General features: G+C 38.6%; 2 protein-coding genes across 2 annotated transcripts; both read left to right on the top strand.

Moving 5' to 3' along the window:
• The first annotated feature begins 56 nt into the window (after window positions 1-56).
• LOC127807972 (apoptosis inhibitor 5-like protein API5) lies at window positions 57-16,072 on the top strand. Its single transcript, XM_052346242.1, has 16 exons — window positions 57-266; window positions 367-531; window positions 1,082-1,181; window positions 1,273-1,338; window positions 11,084-11,181; window positions 11,256-11,330; window positions 11,504-11,653; window positions 12,606-12,671; window positions 12,760-12,825; window positions 13,090-13,200; window positions 13,543-13,629; window positions 13,717-13,823; window positions 14,969-15,083; window positions 15,163-15,228; window positions 15,319-15,422; window positions 15,649-16,072. The coding sequence occupies exons 1-16, from the start codon at window positions 180-182 to the stop codon at window positions 15,824-15,826; spliced, it is 1,641 nt and encodes a 546-aa protein (XP_052202202.1). The 5' UTR covers window positions 57-179; the 3' UTR covers window positions 15,827-16,072.
• Window positions 16,073-18,306: 2,234 nt separating this feature from the next.
• On the top strand, window positions 18,307-21,885 carry LOC127807172 (sodium/calcium exchanger NCL2-like). Its single transcript, XM_052344831.1, has 9 exons — window positions 18,307-18,809; window positions 19,005-19,226; window positions 19,339-19,520; window positions 19,607-19,752; window positions 19,880-20,138; window positions 20,300-20,451; window positions 20,554-20,815; window positions 20,904-21,209; window positions 21,359-21,885. Exons 1-9 carry the CDS (start codon window positions 18,332-18,334, stop codon window positions 21,605-21,607), a joined length of 2,256 nt encoding a protein of 751 aa, XP_052200791.1. The 5' UTR covers window positions 18,307-18,331; the 3' UTR covers window positions 21,608-21,885.
• The last annotated feature ends 1,024 nt before the right edge of the window (window positions 21,886-22,909 follow it).

The raw sequence follows: 22,909 nt of genomic DNA, 5'->3' as shown, positions 1-22,909 counted from the left end.
AATAATGTTAATGACTTTATTAATAGGCGAAGGGCTTTCTATCTCTCTCTTCAAATATATCGATTAATCCAAAGGCAAATCTGAAGCGCAAACTGTCAGTCGCATAAATGCAAACGCATTGCTCAAACACCGAGCAACGTTTCAAATCCTTCCCTTCGTTAAAGCTCCAAATATAGCCGATGGCTGACCCATCCGACGAGGCGAAAGTCATCGAGCAGCTCTACGAGTTCGGCGAGCGCCTCAACGGCGCCAAAGACAAGTCGCAGGTTCGCAATTTTCCTTCGAAATTTCTAGGTTTTGATGCTTGTATTTGAGTGTTTTTTTGTGGGATTATGTTTCATAAATTGAGGGTTCGGATTATGGCAGCATGTCGAGGACTACCGGAGTATCATTGACGCGGCTAAGAGCGAGAACGACAAGGCAAGGCAGTTGGCCGCTCAGCTCATTCCCAGGTTCTTCAAGTTCTTCCCCGAGCTCTCTGAGTCGGCTATCGACTCGCACCTCGATTTGTGTGAGGCAGAGGAGCTTGGGGTGAGTCACTGGCTTTACGAATTTCCCATTTTGGGTTGATTCACTCGGCTGGATTGTTCACTTATATATATTTGATTCTTTAAGCAATTTGACTAGTTGTTTTAGGTAATTCAATTAGTTAACGTAGTGGACTTGAGTTTTTAGTTCAAATCCGGGTTAGGGTTTACACTTTTGCGGAAAAAATTATTTGCTTTTGTCATTTTGGGAAATTGGTATATACACACCTTTTTGGTGTTACTAAATTTTGATGGCTAAATAAAATTCCAAAAATGGTAGTTTTGTAGTCAATTACCTTCCGCCCTATCTCTTTTCTCCTTTTTTTTTTGTTCTTTTTGCTAATTCCTATCTCTTTTCTTTTCATGTTTTTGAACGTGATGAAAAATACATTATGTGTACTGTTGGTCTTGGGTAATCAATAAAAGAGTCTGAAGTCTATTTATTCTTGCATTACAAGGCCATAGAGGTGACTCCACTAATGTTGTCCTGTTGATGTTGATACCCGGCTCTTTGTTCTGGCCTTGAAGTTTTGTAGTTTATCCACAAATTACAGGTTAGTGTCCAGGCAATTCGAGGACTTCCTCTTTTCTGCAAGGATACACCAGAGCATCTGTCTAAAATCATTGACATTCTTGTGCAACTCCTTACTGCTGGTAAATCAAGCGTTTTCAAGTTCTTTTTTGTTGAGGAGATGGGCTGTAATGTGGTGCACATTTAATTGTTGTGTTCTCTTGTTGCTTGTAGAAGAAAATGTGGAGCGTGATGCAGTGCACAAAGCCCTTTTGTCTTTGTTAAGGCAGGATGTGAAAGGTGATTAAGTTCTTCCTCAAAAGTTAGTTGAGTGTATCTTGGTATATTTTACGAACGAAGAATGGACCTGGGTATCATCATCACTGTTAATGCTTATTTACTGTGGCCGTGTCCTGTAGTATGCATATGCGGTGTATAAAACAATACAAATTTCAAACATGAAAGTCCTGTTGAATCCATTTCAGCATTGAATTAAGGCATTATAATATATGGGTATGGTAGTTACAAAAACTTTACATCCCTCAAATTATCAATGACAAGAATAGCCCAGTGATCAAGGCAAAACTGGGCGTACATGGTTGCATAGCCTTTGATGCAAAGTCTTAACAAATATGAAAGTTTTCATTGGCTGCCTCCCAAGCAACAACAGCTCATTCTAAACCAAAACATTGTTGATGATCTTGACAGAGGCCTCTGAACATTTCATTCCACACACTTGCAGCTGCTACTTAAATTAGGTAGAGATGGAGAAATACCCTGGCACTGAAGCTTGTTCTTCCATGTCAATCCCAAAACATCTGTCACAACCATGGGGGTAATATTGTAATTAGTCCTTCAGTTAGTTGGGTTAGTTACTCGGATGTATGGAATAAAGGATGTAGAGAATCATAGCTTAGGCACATGGCCACTTGGCGGGCCAATTGGCTGTTCTAGAAGATGTACTAACCGCCTCCCTTATAAATAAAGAAAGCTACCGAGGATGGGGATCAAGTAAGAATTCTGCATTGATCTTTTCCCTCATTTTCTTCTCTCAAATTCTGTCTGTCTTAATCTCTCTTTCTCTCTCCCTTATTTCTCCTTCTCACCTATTCAGCCTTCTCTCAATTACGAGAAGGTGCCTAATCAGATCGAGAATCTGACAATTGGTATTAGAGCCGATGACGTGAGCACTAAGGATGGCTGACGGCACTAGGGCGAAACAAACGGAATCTAGGTTGGAGGCTATGGAGGGTGGAATGCGACAGTATCGGGAGTAGGTGGAGGACCGTCTGGATCTATTAGAGTTGGGCACCAGAAACACACAGGAGGAGATTAATCGAAGTCGATCGGAATATGCTACTAATTTGGATCGGACAGTGGATCTAGCAGTGACGGGGCTACGAGAGGAGATTGCGGGGCTTAGCCAACAGCTTAATCAGCAATTGAGTGCTGCCTTAAGCCTCTTTGCTCAACAATCGCACGCCAGTTTACCCACAGATTTTCCTCCTAGAGCGTCATCAGTGCTAATCTTGATGACGCCAAGGGAGAGACGGAGGTATAACGGTCATGGAGAGACTGAAGAAGGAATTGAGACTGATCAACACAATTTGAACCGTGGAGGAGGTGGAAATCACTTCACGCTACAAGGACCAAGAATGGAGATCTCTCCATTTGAAAGGGATAGGCCGCGGTGGTGGATCCGACGGTGTGAGAGAGTTTTTTACCAATATCGAGTGGTTGAGGGAGAGAAGGTGAACACCGCAACTGCTTACTTGGATGATGTAGCGGATGCATGGTTCTAGAATTGGAGCCGGGAAAGGGCTGAGTGGAGTTGGCCAGAGTTCGTTAATGGGCTCTGTAGTTGGTTTGGGGAGAAGACTAGGACGGACGTTATTGAAGAATTCAATAAGCTGAAACAGAAGGGAACGGTGGAAGAATACCAGGTACGATTTGAAGAGCTACGATCACTATTGTCGCTAGCTCACCCGTCCTTGGATTATTTTGTATCTAGCTTCATCAGCGGGTTGGATGACTTGATCCGACTTACGGTCAAGATGCTTCATCCAACATCAGTGGGGCAAGTCGCGGAATGCCAGACTCCACGAATTGTCGCTAGAAACCTTTGCCAAGAGGCATCGATTGTCGGCTAAAGGAGGGAGGGAGGATACCCCCTACGCGGGGATGAATAGAAGTAACAACCAATCCTGGCCTAGGAATGGTACATCAGGAAGAAATCCACCGATCCAATTACCCGCCAAGGCTCTACCTATAGAATAGAAGAGGCAATTGGGACTTTGCTTCAGATGCGGAGAAAAGTATGGAGCGGGCCACCAATGTAAAAGGATGTTGTTGACAATGGAAGGGCCGGGGGAAGAAGATCGGGAGGAAGCTGATGAGGAAGAACAAGGAGAACCCGACGAGAATGAAGAAGGGGGTGAATTGTTTATGCATGCGTTGCAAGGCCAGGCTTCGAGTAAGGTGCTTAAGGTGAAGGGATTAGTAGGGAAGAGGGCGTTGGTAGTCCTCATTGACAGTGGTAGCACTCATAGTTTCCTTGATGAGGAGACAGCCACTGCATTACAATGCCCCTTACAGGAGACCGCTCCACTCTCTGTCTTGATAGCTAACGGAAGCCAGATGGTGAGTCAATCAAAATGCGTGGGGTTCAGATGGGTGATGAATGGGCATGAGTTCTCTGCTGATCTACGAATCCTAAGATTAGGGGGATGTCATGTGGTCCTAGGGGTGGATTGGATGCGAACGGTGAGTCCCTTGGTCTTTGATTTCAATACCTTGGAAGTCACCTTTGACAGGGAAGGCCATAAGATAATTCTAGTGGGATGCCAAGGAACAGGGGAATGCAAAGCAGTGACGGGAAAGAGACTGCAAAGACTGTTGGAGCAGGGGGGAACAACCATAGGGCAGTTACACTCCCTATATGCCCGAGAAATGGATGCTGGTGAAGAGGAGGAAATTGCACCAGGTAGGTTGGGCAGTGGGAAGCAGCACTGGGCCAAATCTTTACCCTCGACAAACCATCAGGTACACTCTAATGGCCCAATTCACACATTGTTAATGGAGTTTGAGGAATTATTTGCCACACTCCCTCCTCCCTAATTCCTTGACCACTCCATACACCTTAAACCAAACAGTGCGCCTATAAATCTCCAAGCCTACCGTTACTCCCCTGTACAGAAAGCCGAAATTGAAAAACCAATCAAGGAAATGCTATCCAAATCCTTGATATAGCCCAGCCAAAGTCCATTTGCATCTCCGGTCTTATTAGTAAAGAAAAAAGACAGGTCATGGAGGTTTTGTGTAGATTACCAGCAGCTTAACTCCATCACCGTCAAAAACAAATTCCCCATTCCCATCATCGAAGATCTCCTTGACGAGCTAGCTGGAGCATCTGTTTTTTCCAAACTGGACCTCACTTCGGGATACCACCAAATCCGAATGAACCCAAAAGACTACCACAAAATAGCTTTCCGTACCCACCAAGGACATTACAAGTTCTTAGTCATGCCCTTTGGCCTCACAAACGCCCATGCAACATTTCAAGCCCTCATGAACCATATCTTTGCTCCATACCTTCGGAAATTTGTATTAGTTTTCTTTGATGACATTTTAGTATGTAGTTTCAACCTTGATCAACACCTAAACCACCTAAGGAAGGCTTTCGAAATCCTCAAACACCATCAACTCTATGTGAAAAGGTCCAAGTGTACTTTTGCTGAAGCAAGAGTGAAGTATCTTGGCCATATCATTTCAGGGCAAGGGGTCAGTACAAACCCTCAAAAAATCGCAGCCATGTCACAATGGCTCAAACCCAAGACCCTCAAAGAGTTGAGAGGATTCCTAAGGCTCACAGGCTACTATTGAAGGTTCATACAAGGGTATGGCTTGATCAGTAAACCCCTCACCAGTTTGCTGAAGAAGAACAGCTTCCAATGGGGAGTTGATGCTGACAATGCTTTTGCATCTCTTAAAGAGGCCATGACCAAGGCACCCATTTTAGCACTACAGGACTTCTCCAAGGAATTTATATTGGAGACGGACGCCTGCGATTCAAGGGTTGGGGCAGTCCTAATCCAAGAGGGCAGGCCGATATCCTATCTGAGTCAAGCTTTAGCTCCAATACATGTAGGCTTAAGCATTTACGACAAGGAGCTGCTAGCCGTCCTAATGGTAATGGAGAAGTGGAGATACTACTTAGAAGGCCGGCCTTTCACCATCCGGACCGACCACGAGAGTCTTAAATTCCTATCCCAACAAAGGGCTCACTATCAACTACAAAGAAAAAGGGATTTCAAAGCTCTTGGGATTTGATTATTTGATCAAATATAGGAAGGGACGAGAAAATTTGGTAGCAAATGCTTTGTCCAAAAGAGAAGCGAAGGGTAGTGCCCATGCCATTTTAGCCTTGATACCAGACTGGGTGCAAGGCATAACCGCCAGCTACAAAAAGACTAACTGGATCCAAGAATTACTGGTTCGACTATCGGTACAAACCCAGGAGGACTCAAGGTATACACTGAAGGAAGGATTGCTCAGATACAACGGCAAGGTGGTCATTAGGGAGGATGAGCAATTAAAGAAAAATATCCTTCAGTCTCTACATGACTCTCCTATAGGGGGTCACTCAGGACTAAATGTAACCTATCATCGAGTGAAGCAACTCTTCTACTGGCTGGGACTCAAGAAGGATGTAACTCAGCATGTCCTAAGATGTACCACTTGCCAACGATGTAAACACGAGCAGGTGCCTTACCCCGGCCTCCTCCAACCTTTGGAGATACCTTCGTGGGAGCAGATAACCATGGATTTTATCGAAGGGCTGCCCAAGTCAGAAGGCTTTGACACTATATTGGTGGTGGTTGATCGGGTCACCAAGTTTGGTCACTTCATTGCATTAGCGCACCCCTTTACAGCTACAGAGGTAGCTCGGAAACTAATGGACCATGTATTTAAGCTACACGAAGTGCCTCGGGCCATCATCTCAGATAGAGACAAGATTTTCACTAGCCAATTTTGGAAAACCCTACTTCACAGATTGGGCATTGGGTTACGGTTGTCATCAGCTTACCATCTGGAGACCGACGGCCAAACAGAAAAGGTTAATCAGTGTCTCGAAACATACCTAAGGTGCTTATGCTTCACCCGACCTCGGAGTTGGAATAGATGGATCGCATTGGCCCAGTGGTGGTACAACACCAATTACAACACGGCCCACAAGAGAACTCCCTTTGAAGCTCTATTCGGATATCCCCCTCCCATAATTTCGGTTATCGTGCACTACAGCCTTGCAGAAGCTACCGCCGATCAATACTTACAGGCCAGACAAGAGGCCTTGCAAGTTCTTAAACAAGAGCTTACTTCAACTCAGCATCGCATGAAACAGCTGGTGGATAGGCATTGCACGGATCACAATTTTGAGGTAGGCGAGAGGTTCTTCTGAAAGTAAAACGATTTCAACAGCATCTTTTTGCCAAGGGGCCTATCTCTAAACTCAGTCCTAAATACTATGGACCCTTCAAGATTATTGAGAAGGTCGGACCAGTGGCATACCGGCTACTTCTTCCAGAGGGCGTGGGGTTGCACCCAGTCTTCCACGTCTCTCTCTTAAAGAAGGCTATTGGCACAACAGTAGGAGTCATCTAGGAGCTGCCAGAACTCCAGGAAGATTCCATTGTCGAAGCAGAGCCTAAAGCCATACCGGAAAAAATGGGTGACCTACCAAGATTCTATGCCACACACACAAGTTCTAGTGCAGTGGACACATTTGCATCCCGACCATACAACTTGAGAGTACCTTCCCGATCTTCTACAGCGGTTTCCTTGGGTTACTAGTCTCCTTTAATTTCTTGGGGACAAGAAATAATTCAAGAAGGGGGGAGTTGTCACAGCCATGGGGGTAATATTGTAATTAGTCCTTCAGTTAGTTGGGTTAGTTACTCAGATGTATAGAATAAAGGATGTAGAGAATCATAGCTTAGGCACATGGCCACTTGGCGAGCCAATTGGTTGTTCTAGAAGATGTACTAACCGCCTCCCTTATAAATAAAGAAAGCTACTGAGGATGGGGATCAAGTAAGAATTCTACATTGATCTTTACCCTTCTTTTCCTCTCTCAAATTCTGTCTCTCTTAATCTCTCTCTTTCTCTCTTTTCCCTTCCTTATTTCTCCTTCCCGCCTATTCAGCCTTCTCTCAATTACGAGAAGGTGCCTAATCAGATCGAGGATCTGACAACATCTAGGAGTAAGAGCTCCTGTAAAGGTGTATAGCCATGCCAAATATACAGAAGGCCGTGCCTATTCACAGGAACTGTAGTACCTAAAAAAACTCCCACATCCACAAGCTTATCGAACTAACTTGGTGGACCAATTCACTGATTCTACCCAATATTTTTGAATGAACACCTCCTCTTTGTGCTATTTTTTTTTCTTTTTGAATGACAAACCTTCCCAAACACTTGTGCAACTAGACTTGGTGATGCGGTCACCAATCACGACCCGACCGAAGACCGACCCGAACAAATCGGAACAGTATCACCGAAATAGTAGCGCCAGAACAATATTTTAATACTTCATATGTTTTAGAATTCTACTTGATTTAGGATTTTATTTCATGTTTCTACTTGATTTAAGATTCTACTTCATGTTTGATTAGGGTTTTATTTTTATTAGGATTCTAGTCGAATTTTTTTTAGGATTTATTTCTATTAGGATTCTAGTTGACTTTTACTTAGGATTTATTTCTATTAGAACTCTAGTTGGATTTTGTTTACAAATATTAGATGGATTTGGATTAGCCAAATACTATAAATATGCCTAAGATCTAGAGTTTGTAATCAAGTTTTCTCAATACAAATTTTATCAACCTATTTAGGTTTTCTTAGCAAAACAGCCTTATTTTTGCGTCTTCTTGAAAGTCAAGTTTCGGCCATTGAAGTTTATTCTTTTAAGGGTTATTTTGGTGTGTTTTTTTGCTCACGAGCTAAATGCTGCGTCAGGTGGTATGAGAGCGGTTCATCAACCAATCAAATGGCTAATCTTGAAGGTAATGGTAGCAACAAGCCTCATGATTGTGATCGGGGGCTGCCTGCGGTTTGGAGAGCAATCGAAGAACAACGAGAAATAACTCGTACAATGCAGCAGCAATTGGAGTGAATCCGCAACCAATTGGGTGTTTTACAACGAGTTAAGGATAATCAAAACTGGACTAATGGCGTGAATCAAGCCGGCTATGTTAAACCGGGAAGACCAGCCATTAATCCTGTTCTCATTAATCCTAGAAGACCAATGATGGATGATAGCGACGATAAGGATGATCTTGGTTGTATGATAACCAACCCTAGTGGTAGAGGGGTTAGGAGAAATGTGCAACAACACAACCATTGGGGAAACGATGAGTATAAACTAAAGAATGGCTTTTTTGTGAGTTTGGAGTTTGATCTCAAACATTATGTTGTCCCAGCAACCTCAACGTTTGCACACTCAGGTCTGGTTTATGCTGTTAACATGATAGAAACTCCAAAGTTGTTAACTCATACTGGGGTATTTTTCAGTCTCGAGAGCTTAGGCATTGCTTCGCAATCCAATGATGGTGGTGTTTCTTCTGATCGACTTGCGATTGTAAAGGAGATGGATGCCATATTAGCATATCCTTCTACAGTTTATTCAAGCTTTGGCATGGTTGAATCGAAGGCAATAGGAATATATTCACCTTTGCGATTGCAAAAACAAGATGGTCACAAGGGTCTCTTTGTGGGGGTGTTAGATCTCCCAGACTAGTTAACTCGGGTAGTGCAATTGTTTTCGATATTAATCTGAAATTAGATTCCGAGAACGCTGTAGCAGTTGCTGCTATAGCTGATCAAGTGCTTAGACCAAAGGAGGATTCAAGCATCAATATTTTAAGTGATGGAGAGACTGCTGGTAGTCATGCAATAAGCCTCTATTCAAAACAGTTGCAAAAGAATGCTTCTCCAAGCAAGAAAAATCTATGGATGAATTCGGAAGCTGTTGAAGAGTTAAAATCAAAAAAGTTGATGAGAGGAGAATGACCTATGATAAGATCTACCAAATTACAGAAGGGCTCAAGATGGAATATTCAACGCCCTTAATCTAACAATAATAATACAATGGAGGCAGAGGGCAACAAACATGGTGATGGTTGGACCCATGCCAACGAAGATAGGGCTAAGAGGGGAAGGAATGTTTTTGCCCATGTTCCCTTAGCAGAAAAGTTCAAGTGGTTCAAGACAATACTAAGCAAAAGTTGCACAAATAAAAAGTACAAGGCGGCAACTGACAAACATAGGAAGCACAAGGTATTTGAAGTTAGAGATAAAATCATGATATTCTTGAAGAAGGAATGGATTCTAGCTGGAAAGCAGAACAAGTTCAAGCCAAAAAAGTATTGTCCTTGCAAGATTACAAAGAAAATCAATAATAATGCTTATGTTGTGGATTTGCCTAATCATATGGGTATTTCTAAACATTTAATGTGGCTAATCTCTCTTTGTACTTGACGAACGTGGATTTGTCCTATCTGGATCAAAATTCGAGGTTGAATTTTTTCTCAAGTGGAGGTGAATGATGCGGTCACCAATCAAGATCCGGCCCAAGACCGATCCAACCAAACAGGAGCAGTATCACCGAAATAGTAGCGCCATAACAATATTTTAATACTTCATATGTGTTGGACGAGAAAGAGAAATTCAAATTTGAAGATTGTTAATTGATGGATAAGGCTTTAGTCTTGTAGTTTAAATATTGTAAACTTGTATTTTAAAGTTTAAATTAGTCTCTATAAGTTAGGAGATAGAATATTCTATCTCATCTCCTACTTTATAGGAGAAAAGATAAGAATGTATTTTGTATATATTTCTGCTCTTCTCTTTGTGAGAATTAATCAAGCAAGAAGAGTTTTTTTTCTACTTGTTTCAATATGTTTTAGAATTTACTTGATTTAGGATTCTTTTTCATGTTTCTACTTGATTTAGGATTTTACTTCATATTTGATTAAGGTTTTATTTTTATTAGGATTCTAGTTGAATTTTATTTAGGATTTATTTCTATTAGAATTCTAGTTGACTTTTACTTAGATTTTATTTCTATTAGGATTCTAGTTAGATTTTGTATACAAATATTAGATGGATTTGGATTAGCCAAATACTATAAATATGCCTAGAATTTAGAGTTTGTAATCAAATTTTCTCAATACAAATTTCTGCAACATATTTGGGTTTTCTTAGCAAAATAGTTTTGTTTTTGCGTCTTCTTGAAAGCTAAGTTTCAGCCATTGAAGTTTATTCTTTCAAGAGTTATTTTAGTGTGTTTTTTCACATGCGCTACACACTGCGTCACCTGATTAAACAAATCTTACTTTGGTATAGGAATACCCAGTCAATCACTCAGTCCGTCAAGAAAATGATATTGAAATCCCTTCCCTATATCATCTACTGTAAGATATTCACTTGAATCTTCTCGAGCTGCCTCCTCAATGAACTTGGGGAATCATGAATGGTGACATGAATTTTGTGGTAAGGTGGGCAGTGATCTATTGAGGTGTTGGAGTGAATGGGGAGTTTGAGGCGGGCATGGGAAGTTATTCTTCCATTCCTGATGTGATGCATATGGAGGGAGAGCAGTATTTCTTTGGGAGGTATGGAGGTTCAGATTCATGGTGGAGATGAACTTCACATTACTTTAGGGGTACAGTAATACATTAAAGGTGCATACTTAAGAGTTCCTCTTTTTATTGTCTCTGTGTACAGAGTTTCAGCCTCCCTTTTGGAGCCTATTCAGTGGTATGGTTACTTATCACCAAAAAGAAAAAGAAAAATTTAGTTAATTGTTTAATATTGTCAACCATTGTTAAGAAACTTTCCCCTTGAAATTTCATTCTATAGATTTATGTTCCCCCCCCCCCCCCCCCCCCCCCTTTCCTAGTGATTCTGCTCACTTTGACTAATGGTTTTTTTTTTTTTTTTTACCTATTTGAAAGTTGAAACACAATAATTTCTTTTCCTTTTGTAGCTGCTTTGACAGCCTTATTTAAGCACCTTGAAAGTGTTGATGAACCAAGCACAGATGAAAATCTTCGTGAGAGGACTTTATGCTTTATTAGAGATAAGGTGGTAAAGCAACTCATTTACGTGCTGATTTTCACATTTCTTTTCAAATTATTGACTAGCCTATTCAAGTGCAGGTTTTTCCTCTTAAAGCTGAAGTTTTGAAACCTCAAGAGCAAATGGAGAGGCATATTACTGACTTGATTAAAAGAGTGAGATCATGATTTTCTTTTACTGTATTTTTGTTGTATGCATATTTTTATCCTTGACATTTTTGTTCTCTTGCTTTCTTCCATTGATGTTATTGCTTAAAATAAAATTTTCTTGTCATGGCTTCAATATTCTACTAGAACAGGCAAAACATTTTGATTGATTTGTATTGCAGAGTTTGCAAGATGTGACAGGAGCTGAATTTAAAATGTTTATGGACTTCTTAAAAAGTTTGAGCATATTTGGGGAGAAAGCTCCTGTGGAGCGTGTGCAGGAACTCATTGAAATTATTGAAGCTCAAGCTGATCTGGATGCACAGTTCAATGTAAGTTCTTTCTTATTTTAGTTTCTTTTTTAACTTAGCAAATTATTTATTGAATTTGTTGATTTCCTAACTTTTCTGTTTAGAGCTGCAAAGACAGATGCTTCATTTCATCTAAAAGCTTAAGTTGGTGATAAAGGGTTAACTTTATTTTTTATTGATTACTTTTACTCAACACACTCACTCACGTGTGGCTAGACATTGCTATGTAACTGGTCCAAGCATGTGCAACTATTTTAATATTGGGTCAGTTTTAAGGTTTGAACTCAAGGCTTTTTGCATGCTTTAATACCATATTGAATTGTTAACCATCATTTCATCTAAAAACTTAAGTGAATTGGTAGATAGAGGGTTGACTTCATCTTTTATTTGATTATTTTTACTCTTACCTAAGGGGTCTTAGCTACAGGGCCTTAGATGGTGTATTTGATTCATGTAGAAACTCCGCCATATACACAAATAACAAATATTTTTGGCAGAAGAGAGTTTATTTATTTCCATTCACTCTTCAGTGTATTTTCTTAATCTCTGCCTTTGTTGAATGCCAATTCATGTGTTCCTCTAAAGTCTTCCAGCATGCATGTTTAGTATTGGATCCAATTCTTTTGATGTGAGATTCTCCTGGTGATGTTGTAGGCTCTCCTGAGAAACAAGTACCTGTTTACCTTACTAAGCATTTCTTGACTCTGCCATTTTCTTCTCCTGTAGATAATTTATGTTCACTTGATAAGCATGAACTCATTTTAGCTTAATAATATATAATATATATGTCTCTAACTAAAATAGTATTAGCCCATTCAAAGTCAGGTTATATGTGTTTTTACCCCAGTCTACTGGGTGCCTAGCTTGTAATAGAGTCGCCAGACTGTTCCCCCTTTGAACTTCTTATGGCTTTTTAATTGTCTATGAAAAAGGAAAGCAGAGTCTTAAATTAAACTGGGCTTCTAAAATGCAGGTTTCAGATGAGGACCACATTGACAGATTGATATCATGCTTGTTCATGGCTCTTCCTTTTTTTGTGGTATGCTCTGTGCCAATATTGGTTTCATCTATTGCATTCAGTTGTAGAGTAGATTTTTTATGTTGGCCTGAATCTGTTTTCCACACAGCGGGGTGCATCAAATAGCAAGTTTCTCAACTATTTAAACAAGCACATTTTACCTATTTTTGATAAGGTAATATTACCCCTTCCATCCTCAATGTAATTCAATTGTTTGCCATCCTCTTCAAAAAGTTAAAGTAGATTTCTATATCTGAAGTCCTTGATGAAGTGAATTGGTTTCTGTTTAATGGTTGAAATGCTTCTGAATTCTGATGTTTTTTCTTCTCATCTTACTCTTCCTTCCTTTTTTGGAGTCATAAGATTTTTTTATATTGTTGGTCATGTGCTTTGACCCAATATCTACTAACTGCTCTCTCTCTCTCTCTCTCTCTCTCAGCTTCCTGAAGAACGAAAAATAGACTTGCTTAAGAACCTTGCAGAAAGTTCACCTTACACGACACCGCAGGATTCACGTCAGATTCTTCCCTCTGTTGTTGAGCTCTTAAAGGTACACTTTTTATTTGAACTAACAGCATGGATAATATGTATGATATGAAATTATTTATTGTACTACTCGTTAGGAAAAAAGGATTACTTGTAAAAGAAAAAGGAAAGCAAAAATGATTTCCATGTGTTACAAGTTCTGTAGAAATGTGAATCATTTCCTAGATTGTTGGTCATTAAAACTCATTTTTTTTTCCTTCATGATTACTACTGCTAACCTGATGATTGTTTTTGTGGTTTTATGCACCCAAAAGATGCAAAGTCATTAAGAAATATGAGGAATTTTCTTTTACAGATTTTATGTTTTAGTTTTCTCTTTGGCTGCTTGATTTTTTCTCCTTCTCAGAAGTACATGCCCCGGAGAAAATCTGAAGAGACAAACTTCACTTATGTGGAGTGCTTGTTGTACACATTTCACCATTTAGCTCACAAGGTTGAAAAACTGTAAAATCCCCCTCCCCAATTATTTCATTCATATATTTGCTGTTCAATTCTTGATTGCTCTACAAACATGATACAGGCTCCAAATGCCACTAATAGTTTGTGTGGTTACAAGATAGTAACTGGCCAACCATCAGATAGGCTTGGGGAGGACTTCTCGGAGTATTACAAAGATTTCAATGAGAGGTGATCTATTTATATCATTTCTTTATCTTGATCATGTTTGTAAATGTTGGTTTTGTGGTGAATTTTGGTTGACTCATGCATGTGAATAGTTTTTGATTGATTGCAAGTGTAGGGAACAAGAAATGAGAACTGGGAAAACTTTTAGTTTAGTCCTTTTCAACAGATGTTAATGGTAAGATTGCTACTTCATGATTGGTCATAGGTTTGAGATGTGAAAACAACCTATTTGTAACCCAAGGGTAAGGCTGCATACAATTACAACCCTCACAAATTGGGGAGCCTTGTGCGCTGCAGATGCTCTTTAGTCCTTGATAAATATTTTGTGCCTTGGAATTATTTGATGCATGTGTAGGCTACTGGCTTTATCAAAATGACATTGACACAGACAGTTGGGGCCCCATCTTGAGTTACATTTGCTTTGGAATTAACTTGTTGCAACATCTCAAAAATGCAGTGTGTCTAAGTTGTGCCTAAGTCTCATGATATAAGTGACACCAATGAAGATTCATATATCAGCAGTCTTCATACTTGTCAAAAAAACAAAAAAATTGGCAGGCCTCATGATCTCTGAAGTCTGCATGGTTCAAGATTCTCATATGATTGCAAATGTTAGGTCATAGGTGCTTGATGGTTAGGTCATAATTTTTTGAAAATTTGCTGTACTCTGTTTGGCTTATTTGACAGAAATGGGAATGAGGGCTGAGAAATTTAGTATATTTTCATGTAAAGCAGAACCACCCCAGAACCACCTTGACCTCGGTATTGGGTTTCCTTAATTAATTGGCAGAAGGAGAGCTGTCCTGTTTCTTATCTACTCAGTTACTGTTTCTTCCACCATTGCGTGAGAGTTGGTGGGGATGGGTTGTGAGCCCTCATAAGAGTACATTCAGCATTATTGTACTATGATGAATATGTACAAAACATGATGTTTCTAGCCAATTTCAAACAACTATCCACAACTTGAGTTGCATTGTCCTATTATTTAATGTGGAATGTGGTTGTGAGCTTCCTTGATTCCTTGTGTGCTTATTTGATACGCTTTATTTTCTGCTTTTCACTTGCAATTGCAGCTATTCATTTTCTAAATTTTAGATTTTATGTGAATGCGGGAGAGGGTTATTATGAATTAGTTGATGATGATACAGGTTAAGTAGCGTTGAAGACCTAGCTAGAGCTACCATAAAGAAATTAACTCAGGGTATGGCCGACCACAACAAAGCAATGGCTGCTGCTGAATCCGATGAAGCAAAAGCGAGCATTGTGAGTTTGCTTGGGAAGGTTTTCCTAGTTCATTATTGAGCTTAAATTTAATTGGCAACATAATCTGCATAACCTGCAGAAAGCTCAAAGGCAGAATGCTACCACTGGATTGCGAACCTGCAACAACATTTTGGCAATGACACAGGTCTGTAAAATGAGATCCGGTTGACTCTTCTTTCTGCGTCCAAAACTTGTGTACTGAGTATCTGTTTTCCTATAATTTTTGATGTTTCAGCCCTTGCACTCAAAATCACCTTCTTTCATGGGGGACAAGAGAATCAACCTTTCATGGAAAGATGCAACGAAACCCTTGGCACCTTCAACGACTACTGCTGCTGGGTATGCCGAAAACCACAATTTCATAAAACTTCCTCCTTTCTCTCAAGTAAAGCCGTTGGGAATCTTTTGTTTTTTAGGTTTTTCCCCAGGCTTTCCCACTACTAAGATCAGGAGCTAATTAAACCATAACTCATTGAAAACGGATCTACTTCTTTGTATTTTGATTCTTGGCTCATCTTTCTTTGTTAATCAGTGTTGTTCGTTGTGGTCGTTTGTTTTTCTGCAGAGGGAAACGACCTGTGGATGGTCCAAGCAACAATGCGTCAAAAAGAGGCCGCGGAGCTGATGGTTTGAAGAACCAGCTAGTTAACAGGGCCTTCCAAGGTCTATCATATGGAGGTAGAAGTGGTAGAGGTAGAGGTGGAGACTCGGGTGGACGCGGCAGAGGAAGGGGCTACAGGTAGCATTGGCTGGAGCCCACTCTACCAAAACAAATTTTACAAGGTTTCTAACTAACTCAGAACAACACTACCACAGCTTGGATTGTGTTTATTGTTCATTGTATTGTGTAGCAAATTCCCTCGTTTTACTTAAACTTTGCTTCGCTTCCCTTCCCTTCCCTTGAGCTTGTCTGTCTAATTGGATTAACTTACAGATTCAGCGTATGCCTTCAGGTTAACCAACCAGCTTGGCAGCTTCTTCTCCCCTTAGATCCATCTGAGTTTGTTCTTGTTTTTTTTTTTTTTTGGCATAATTTAATTGGGCCTGGGTTTTCTTTTAAGAAACTTTATAGGCCCAATGACGGGGGAAAATTCTTGAATTTTACTATTTGAATTTGATTTAATATTTCGTAAATTCTTTCAACTGTTACAATTGGTGAATGGAAATAATGTAGATTTGTGAATGACAAAAGTACAAGGCATTGATTAACAATATTAAATTGAAAACAGTATCAAACTGGCTTAAAATAATAAAATTTAACCCCAAAAAATTATTATTTTGTAATATATTAACATAAATATATAAAATATCAATTAAAATATTAAATTTAAATATTTAAATAACAATTCTTTTTTATTAATGAACTTGGGTGTAATAAAATTTAAAAATTGTTAAAATGGGCCTTGGTTTTAGGGGTATATTGGCAATTCAGCTGAGGAATACAATTTAACAATTTAAAGTGAGAAAATTACACGGGTTGCGCTGGGATCCACGTGGTGTAAAGAAAGGCAATTAAGTAACAGTGATTTGTTGGTACTTTTGGATAACTGCAGAGCCCACGGCTTCGTTTCCTTAATTCATTCCAAGTTCCCATGTGACAACCAAACCATCCACCAACCACCATCCCTTTGTTTGATTGTTTATGTATTTTTCTGTTGCTAAACAATTATGATTGAGACTGGAAAGGTTTAATTGGTAATGCCAACAACATTCAATAGATATTATTATGTAACGCTTTAAGAATATAAACAGTCATCTCTTACGGTTGATACAAAATAAGTTAAAATTTAACATAAACCCTTCATTGATTGATAGATAAATATACATGAGAAATGAAAGGGTTAATCTTATTAGCTATGTTTTAACATAAACCCTTCATTGTTACGTAAGTAACATTGTATGATCAGTCACCCTTATACTTAATACTGACATATTTATTGATTAACACAATATTATAATTTATATTTACAGCAACTAAATGAACTTAAAATTTCAAATAACTATGGTCATGTGTTGGAGCAATTATTTATGTTTATTACATACCCACAATTCAAATTACAACACTAATTTGTTTATATTAATTAATTATTTAAAATTTCGAAGTTGGAACACACACATCATCTATATCGATAATATGATATTTTGCAGGAAATCTTCTCTTTCCCTCCACATAAAGGAAGTATATATATCTCACCACGTCCCTCTCTATGGCATGGGAAACAAAGAAGTGCGAAGAGTGTCATGAGGCAAGAGAATGATGAAACAGTAATTAAGACAAATGGAGAAAAATAACTTCAATTTCTCCCCAAGATAGGGCAAATAATATTTAATTATTTGTGCTAAAAGGAAATCCTTATAAAACAATTTTCGCATTTTATATTTTTAGAGTAATATTAATTGTTTTCCTTTTTTACAATAGTAAAAGTTGTTTATAAAATATAAAAAGATATGACTTACATTAAGATAAAGATAGTGTTTGTTAATCAAAATATAGATAAAAAAAATATAAAATATAAAAAATATTAAAACTTTTATTATTTTTTCAATGTGTTTGTTAAACTTTTCTTGCAACTCTTAGAAAATAAATAAGTTAGGTGACTTCTTATTTTTCATTTTTCAGATATACTTATTTTCCATCCATTTAAAAATAAACAAATCTTGAACTTTATAGATAAGAAAAAATGACGCATATATCCTTCAGTGCATTCCAAAAAGTTTAATAAAAATCTTAAAATGTTTCTTATTCTCATCTCAATCATTTTATATTTTGATCCGAAAAGCATTATAAATTTATTTTGATATAATTTTATCTTACTCATTTTAACAAATATTACCTAAAAAAGTAGTTTCTCTTCGAACGAGAGTAAGGCAATTTGTACATTTTGGTTGATATTTTATTTATCAATTACCAATATAATGTTGATACTTGAATGAATTACCAATACACCTCTCACTCGAATGAATGATTCAACGATAAGTATATTAGTAATTGATTAATGAAATATCGACAAAGATGTGCAAGTAATGTTATTCTCGAGAATGAAGAGTAAGATTGTATACAAAAATAACCATAATGTTTATGTTTCATGTCGCGGAGTACTAGAAATATGTGGTGTTATGAGCTAGATACACGAGATGAATGATGTGGATACTTCCTTCTCTTTCATATGTTTCCATCTCCACCCTTTTGTTAGTTTGCAAGAGCTAAAAGGACACAACCAAAACGCAAATATCACGAGCGTTTCAACATGTGGTCAGCAAATTTCCTTGTAATCCCTCCTTGTACCTCTGGCTTGCTCAAAGCTAAGGCCATTCTCAAACACAGTCCAGTCATGGCAACTCCTGCGTTCTCTGCATTGTTTCTCCTCCTCCTCCTCCTCCTCCTTAGCAAAGCTCAGGGCCGGTTTCTGAGACTTGACAACTCTTCTGAACTGGTCTCTGATGGCGTTAACCAAGCTGCAGGCCTTCAATCTCCATTTCTCAGCTTGAATCGGCTGTTTTTGTCTTCCCGGAATGAGGGATGTGAGCTCTACTATGGCTTCCTCCCCTGTGCAGAGAACATTGGTGGCTATCTCTTCCAGATAGCGGTTTACGAGTACTTGTTGGCTACTGGGGAAAAGTTCTTAACAAAGGGTAGCAAGCAGCTATTCAACATCATTGGCACTGGTTTCTTTGGGGACGTTTTCGAGATTCTGATGGTTATGCCTGAACTCGTGGTTACTATAAGTAAGTTCTTCTGCTCTGTTCATGGAATCGAGTTATTTCACTCTCTACCCACTTTAGATTCTGGTTCATTTTGTCACATTAATAAGGATTTTGTTGATAACCCTTTATTGTGTAGATATTAACAGTCTATGATGGATGGAGTGAAAGTTCATCTGATCAGTTTTTTTCCTTTTACGTTTCAATGAACCATTGCAGTATCTACAATTGGTGAAGACAGCGAGGAAGCTGAGTCAAAAGTTGCAGTTGCGGTGGGAATGTACACTGGATCCACGGTGTTTTTTCTCACATTGCAGTGGGGAATTTGCATAATCTTTGGCACGAAAGGCTTCATTGCGGATAATTCAACAACTCCCCGAGATTCAGGATCCTCAGCTTCAAAGCCTACGCCAGTGAAAGACAGACTCTCATTCTTAACTGGTCTGTTGCTTTCACTCCCAGTCAATTTGCGAATTTCATTTGATAATTTAGTTGATTTTATAAGCTGGGTACATATGAAATAGGACTGAGTCTTAATTTCTCATCCTCTCAGATACTGGTATTACAACTGACAAGAAGACTAGTTATACAGCAGGGATCATGCTTCTTTCCTTGATTCCTTTTATCATAGTGCAACTATCCGGGATCTTCAGCACTTCCTCTGGAAAACGAGTGATTATTTTGGTAGCATTGATAGTATCAGTATCAGCACTAGTGGCATACTTGATCTATCAGGTACTTATAATCTATTGATTGTACCATTGCAATGTAAATCTGGAAGATTATAGTTTGATGGCATAGTACTTGATGAATATTTGCAGATTTTTGATCCATGGATTCAGGAAAGGAGTCTAGAGTATGCCAAATATGAGAATTTGCTGGCAGGGTTTCTGCAGCATGTGCAAAGGCAAGCGCATGGAAAGCTAGTCACACGTGAAGGGACGCCTAATATTCCTGTCATCAAAAGGTTAGCTCTTGATGTTTGTGAATAAAAATGTTCGATCTGAGGTGTTCTCTTTCCTGTAATGAATCAGAAGAAATATAGCTGCAGAGGAAAGAAACAAAACAGATAAGTGATCAAACTTATTTTGCAGCCTTTTCTCTAAAATCGACACAGATGGAGACCACTTTGTATCAATTTCTGAACTGGAGGCTCTAGTAGGGGATATTAAGTCGGGGAAAATGGAAGTCGAGAAGGAGTATGCAGTAACAGAAGTAATGAAGGCATTCGATGTGAACAAAGATGGAAGCATAACCGAGGATGAGTTCATTGAAGGAGTCAAAAGATGGATCGATGAAGCCAAACACTTGGCTGGAGATGGAAGCTCTAAATCGAGGAAATCCTTGCAGCAGGCAAGTGAAATCCTGCTGATATTGCAGCAGAAGTTTCGATTACTAATCAGGATAGGATCCACCTTATTGAAAGAGAAGCCTATAGAAATTCAAGTATTCTATTTTCCATGTGAAATCCTTTACCCCAACAACTCAAACAAGTCTTTTGAAAATTAATTCAGGTTGTGCAGCCATGGATTGAGAAGAGAAGGAATGAACTTGCAAAGATTGAGTGTCTTATGTCGAGAATTCTGAAGCACATCCAAAACCAAGCTTTTGAAGCTGAAGGCCTTCTTTCCAGTGATGGAAGGCCTAATGAAGATCGCATAAAAAGGTTCCTCTTCACAATTTTTCTCACTGTCTCCTTGGTTTTCCCTTCTTTTCTCCTCTTCTTTTCAATATCCTTCCAAACTGCATCGATCCATTGGTTTTGCAGCCTTTTTCAGCAGTTTGACTCCAACAACAACAAACTGATATCAGGATCAGAGTTGAAAGCAGTGATCCAACATATTAAATTTGGGAATCTACAACTGGATCATGACCTGGTGGTGGAGGAAGTGATGAGGAATTTTGACAAAGATGGCGACAACATGATCAGCGAGCAAGAATTTGTTGATGGGGTCTCGGGAATGATTACCCATGCCACCCGTGTAGTTGACTGCAGAGACACCAAGAGGTTTATCGATGAATTTGACAAGGTAAAAAGCATCCAAAATCCATAATCCCAATGGAATCTCTTGGAGAACAAGTTCAAAACATTTATGGAGTTTGCTTTTCAAATTGCAGGTTGCCTGGAAAGAAATCGAATCAGTCATGTACAAGTTGGAATCGAAAGAAAGCATGATCCATAAACTGCTCTCATGGGATTGCATCAAATCTGTACTGCAAGTGATCTTGAGCGTAGCAATAGTGAGCTTTCTTGCAGAGCCACTGATATACAGTATCCTGAACTTGTCAAGTTCACTAGGCCTGCCTACTTTCTACATCTCCTTCATGATAGTTCCATTCGCCTTGAAATACAAGTTGGCGATATCGTCCATATTTCCTGCAAGCCAAAAGAGCCTAAGAACAGCTTCTTTGACGTTCTCTGAGGTCTGCATCCTATCTTTTCCTTAATAGATGCGACTCCTCACAAAACGTTGGGAACTTGGAACTTCTTCATTCATTTTGAAAATGCTCCAACCTGCCTATGAGAGCTTGAAATGCTTTAATCTGTATCTGTTTGTTTTGGATTGGTGCAGATTTATGGAGAAGTGGCCATGAACAACATCACAGGCTTATCCACACTTCTGGCCATTATATATATAAAGGGCTTGAGTTGGAATTATTCAGGTGAAGTGGTGGCTGTTCTGGTGGTTTGTGCAGTAATTGGTCTCCTTGCATTTTTCAGGTCCAGCTATCCGCTCTGGACTTGTATCTTGGCATTTTTCTTGTACCCATTTTCTCTGGTGATGGTTTATTTCCTCCACTCCATTCTCGGATGGGATTAGTCTCGTTCTTTAAGGTTTAGAGTTTAAGGTTTGGATTTAATATTTAAGATTAGTTCCAATTGCCATGGAATTTAGTTGTCATTAAAATTCATGGTTTTTGCAGAGGAGAGCAATGGGCATATATGTGATGGTTTATAATGCTTTTTGTTTAGGAATAAATCTATGTAAGCTTTCCCCTGAGCTTTATTTTTATGTTTTTTTTTATCACTTGAGCTTGACAATATGAATTGTAACCTTTGTCAGTATGCCACAAGAAATGCATATTTTGGAACCCTCAAGAGATTGCAATTCTACAATATGTGCACAATTTGATTTCTCTTTGGACATGCCATCCAAATTTTTTTATCATTTGACAAAAATATGGTTGAATACATTTTTTTTTTTTTTTTGCTAGGTAAATGCATAATTGAATTACATTATAGCGACATAAAATTTGTAGTTCTTTAATGATAATAAAATGACAAGAAATATACTAACCAGAGCGGCACTTTCAACATAAAAATTATGTAAAGACATGTATAAATATTTTCAGCTGTAGCATACATATATTGGGCAAGGGCAATTAGTTTCTTTTTTTGTAGAATTTTCATATAGAATTAATGATGACTCATTGTGAAAATACATGTAAAAAATATCCATCAGAAAAATAACTTTATGTTAATACCAATGTTCATCCTCCTCAAAATTGCTCATATTTACAAAGATAATACTATGTTGTTTTATACATATATAATTTTTGGGTAAAACACAAACTGTCCATTTCTAAAATTTGGCATAGAATCTTTCACATTTTTTGAATTACACAATCTATTTAATGATGGGTATTTCAGTTTTTAAAGTTTATAGTAAGGAGGTTTGAAAAGTTGGACTTATTCAAACTTTAAGTTAATCATGGTGACTTAGTCGGGCACAGTGGCCAGACCAGTACTCACTGTGTATAAGGAGCCCCCTCATATTTTGTCGAGTCGGGTGTGGGGCGTCTGGGGTGAGCGATTCATCTTTTTGAGACAAAGTACAAGCATATGCTTATGGTTGACTCTTTTGGTTCATTTGAAAGATCAAATTTAACCTTCACTTAACTTTATTCTGATTCTTATTAACTCTTTTATTTATTTATATAAAAGTATGATATCTCAATATTTTAAATATGATATTTATTGTGTATTATTACATTATTATTGCATCATTCCTAAACATAGTAACTGATTTGAGTGTTAGAGAATTCAACGGAAGACCAGACCTCTCCCTCTTTTGTTGCAAAAAAAAATCAGTTCAGACAGCCTTGGGTTTGAGGATTATTAG

The sequence above is a fragment of the Diospyros lotus genome, chromosome 8, assembly GCF_014633365.1.
Source record: "Diospyros lotus cultivar Yz01 chromosome 8, ASM1463336v1, whole genome shotgun sequence".
Classification (NCBI taxonomy): Eukaryota; Viridiplantae; Streptophyta; class Magnoliopsida; order Ericales; family Ebenaceae; genus Diospyros; species Diospyros lotus.
The sequence above is the reverse complement of the archived record's forward strand: the minus strand, read 5'-3'. Positions and strand labels throughout refer to the sequence as shown.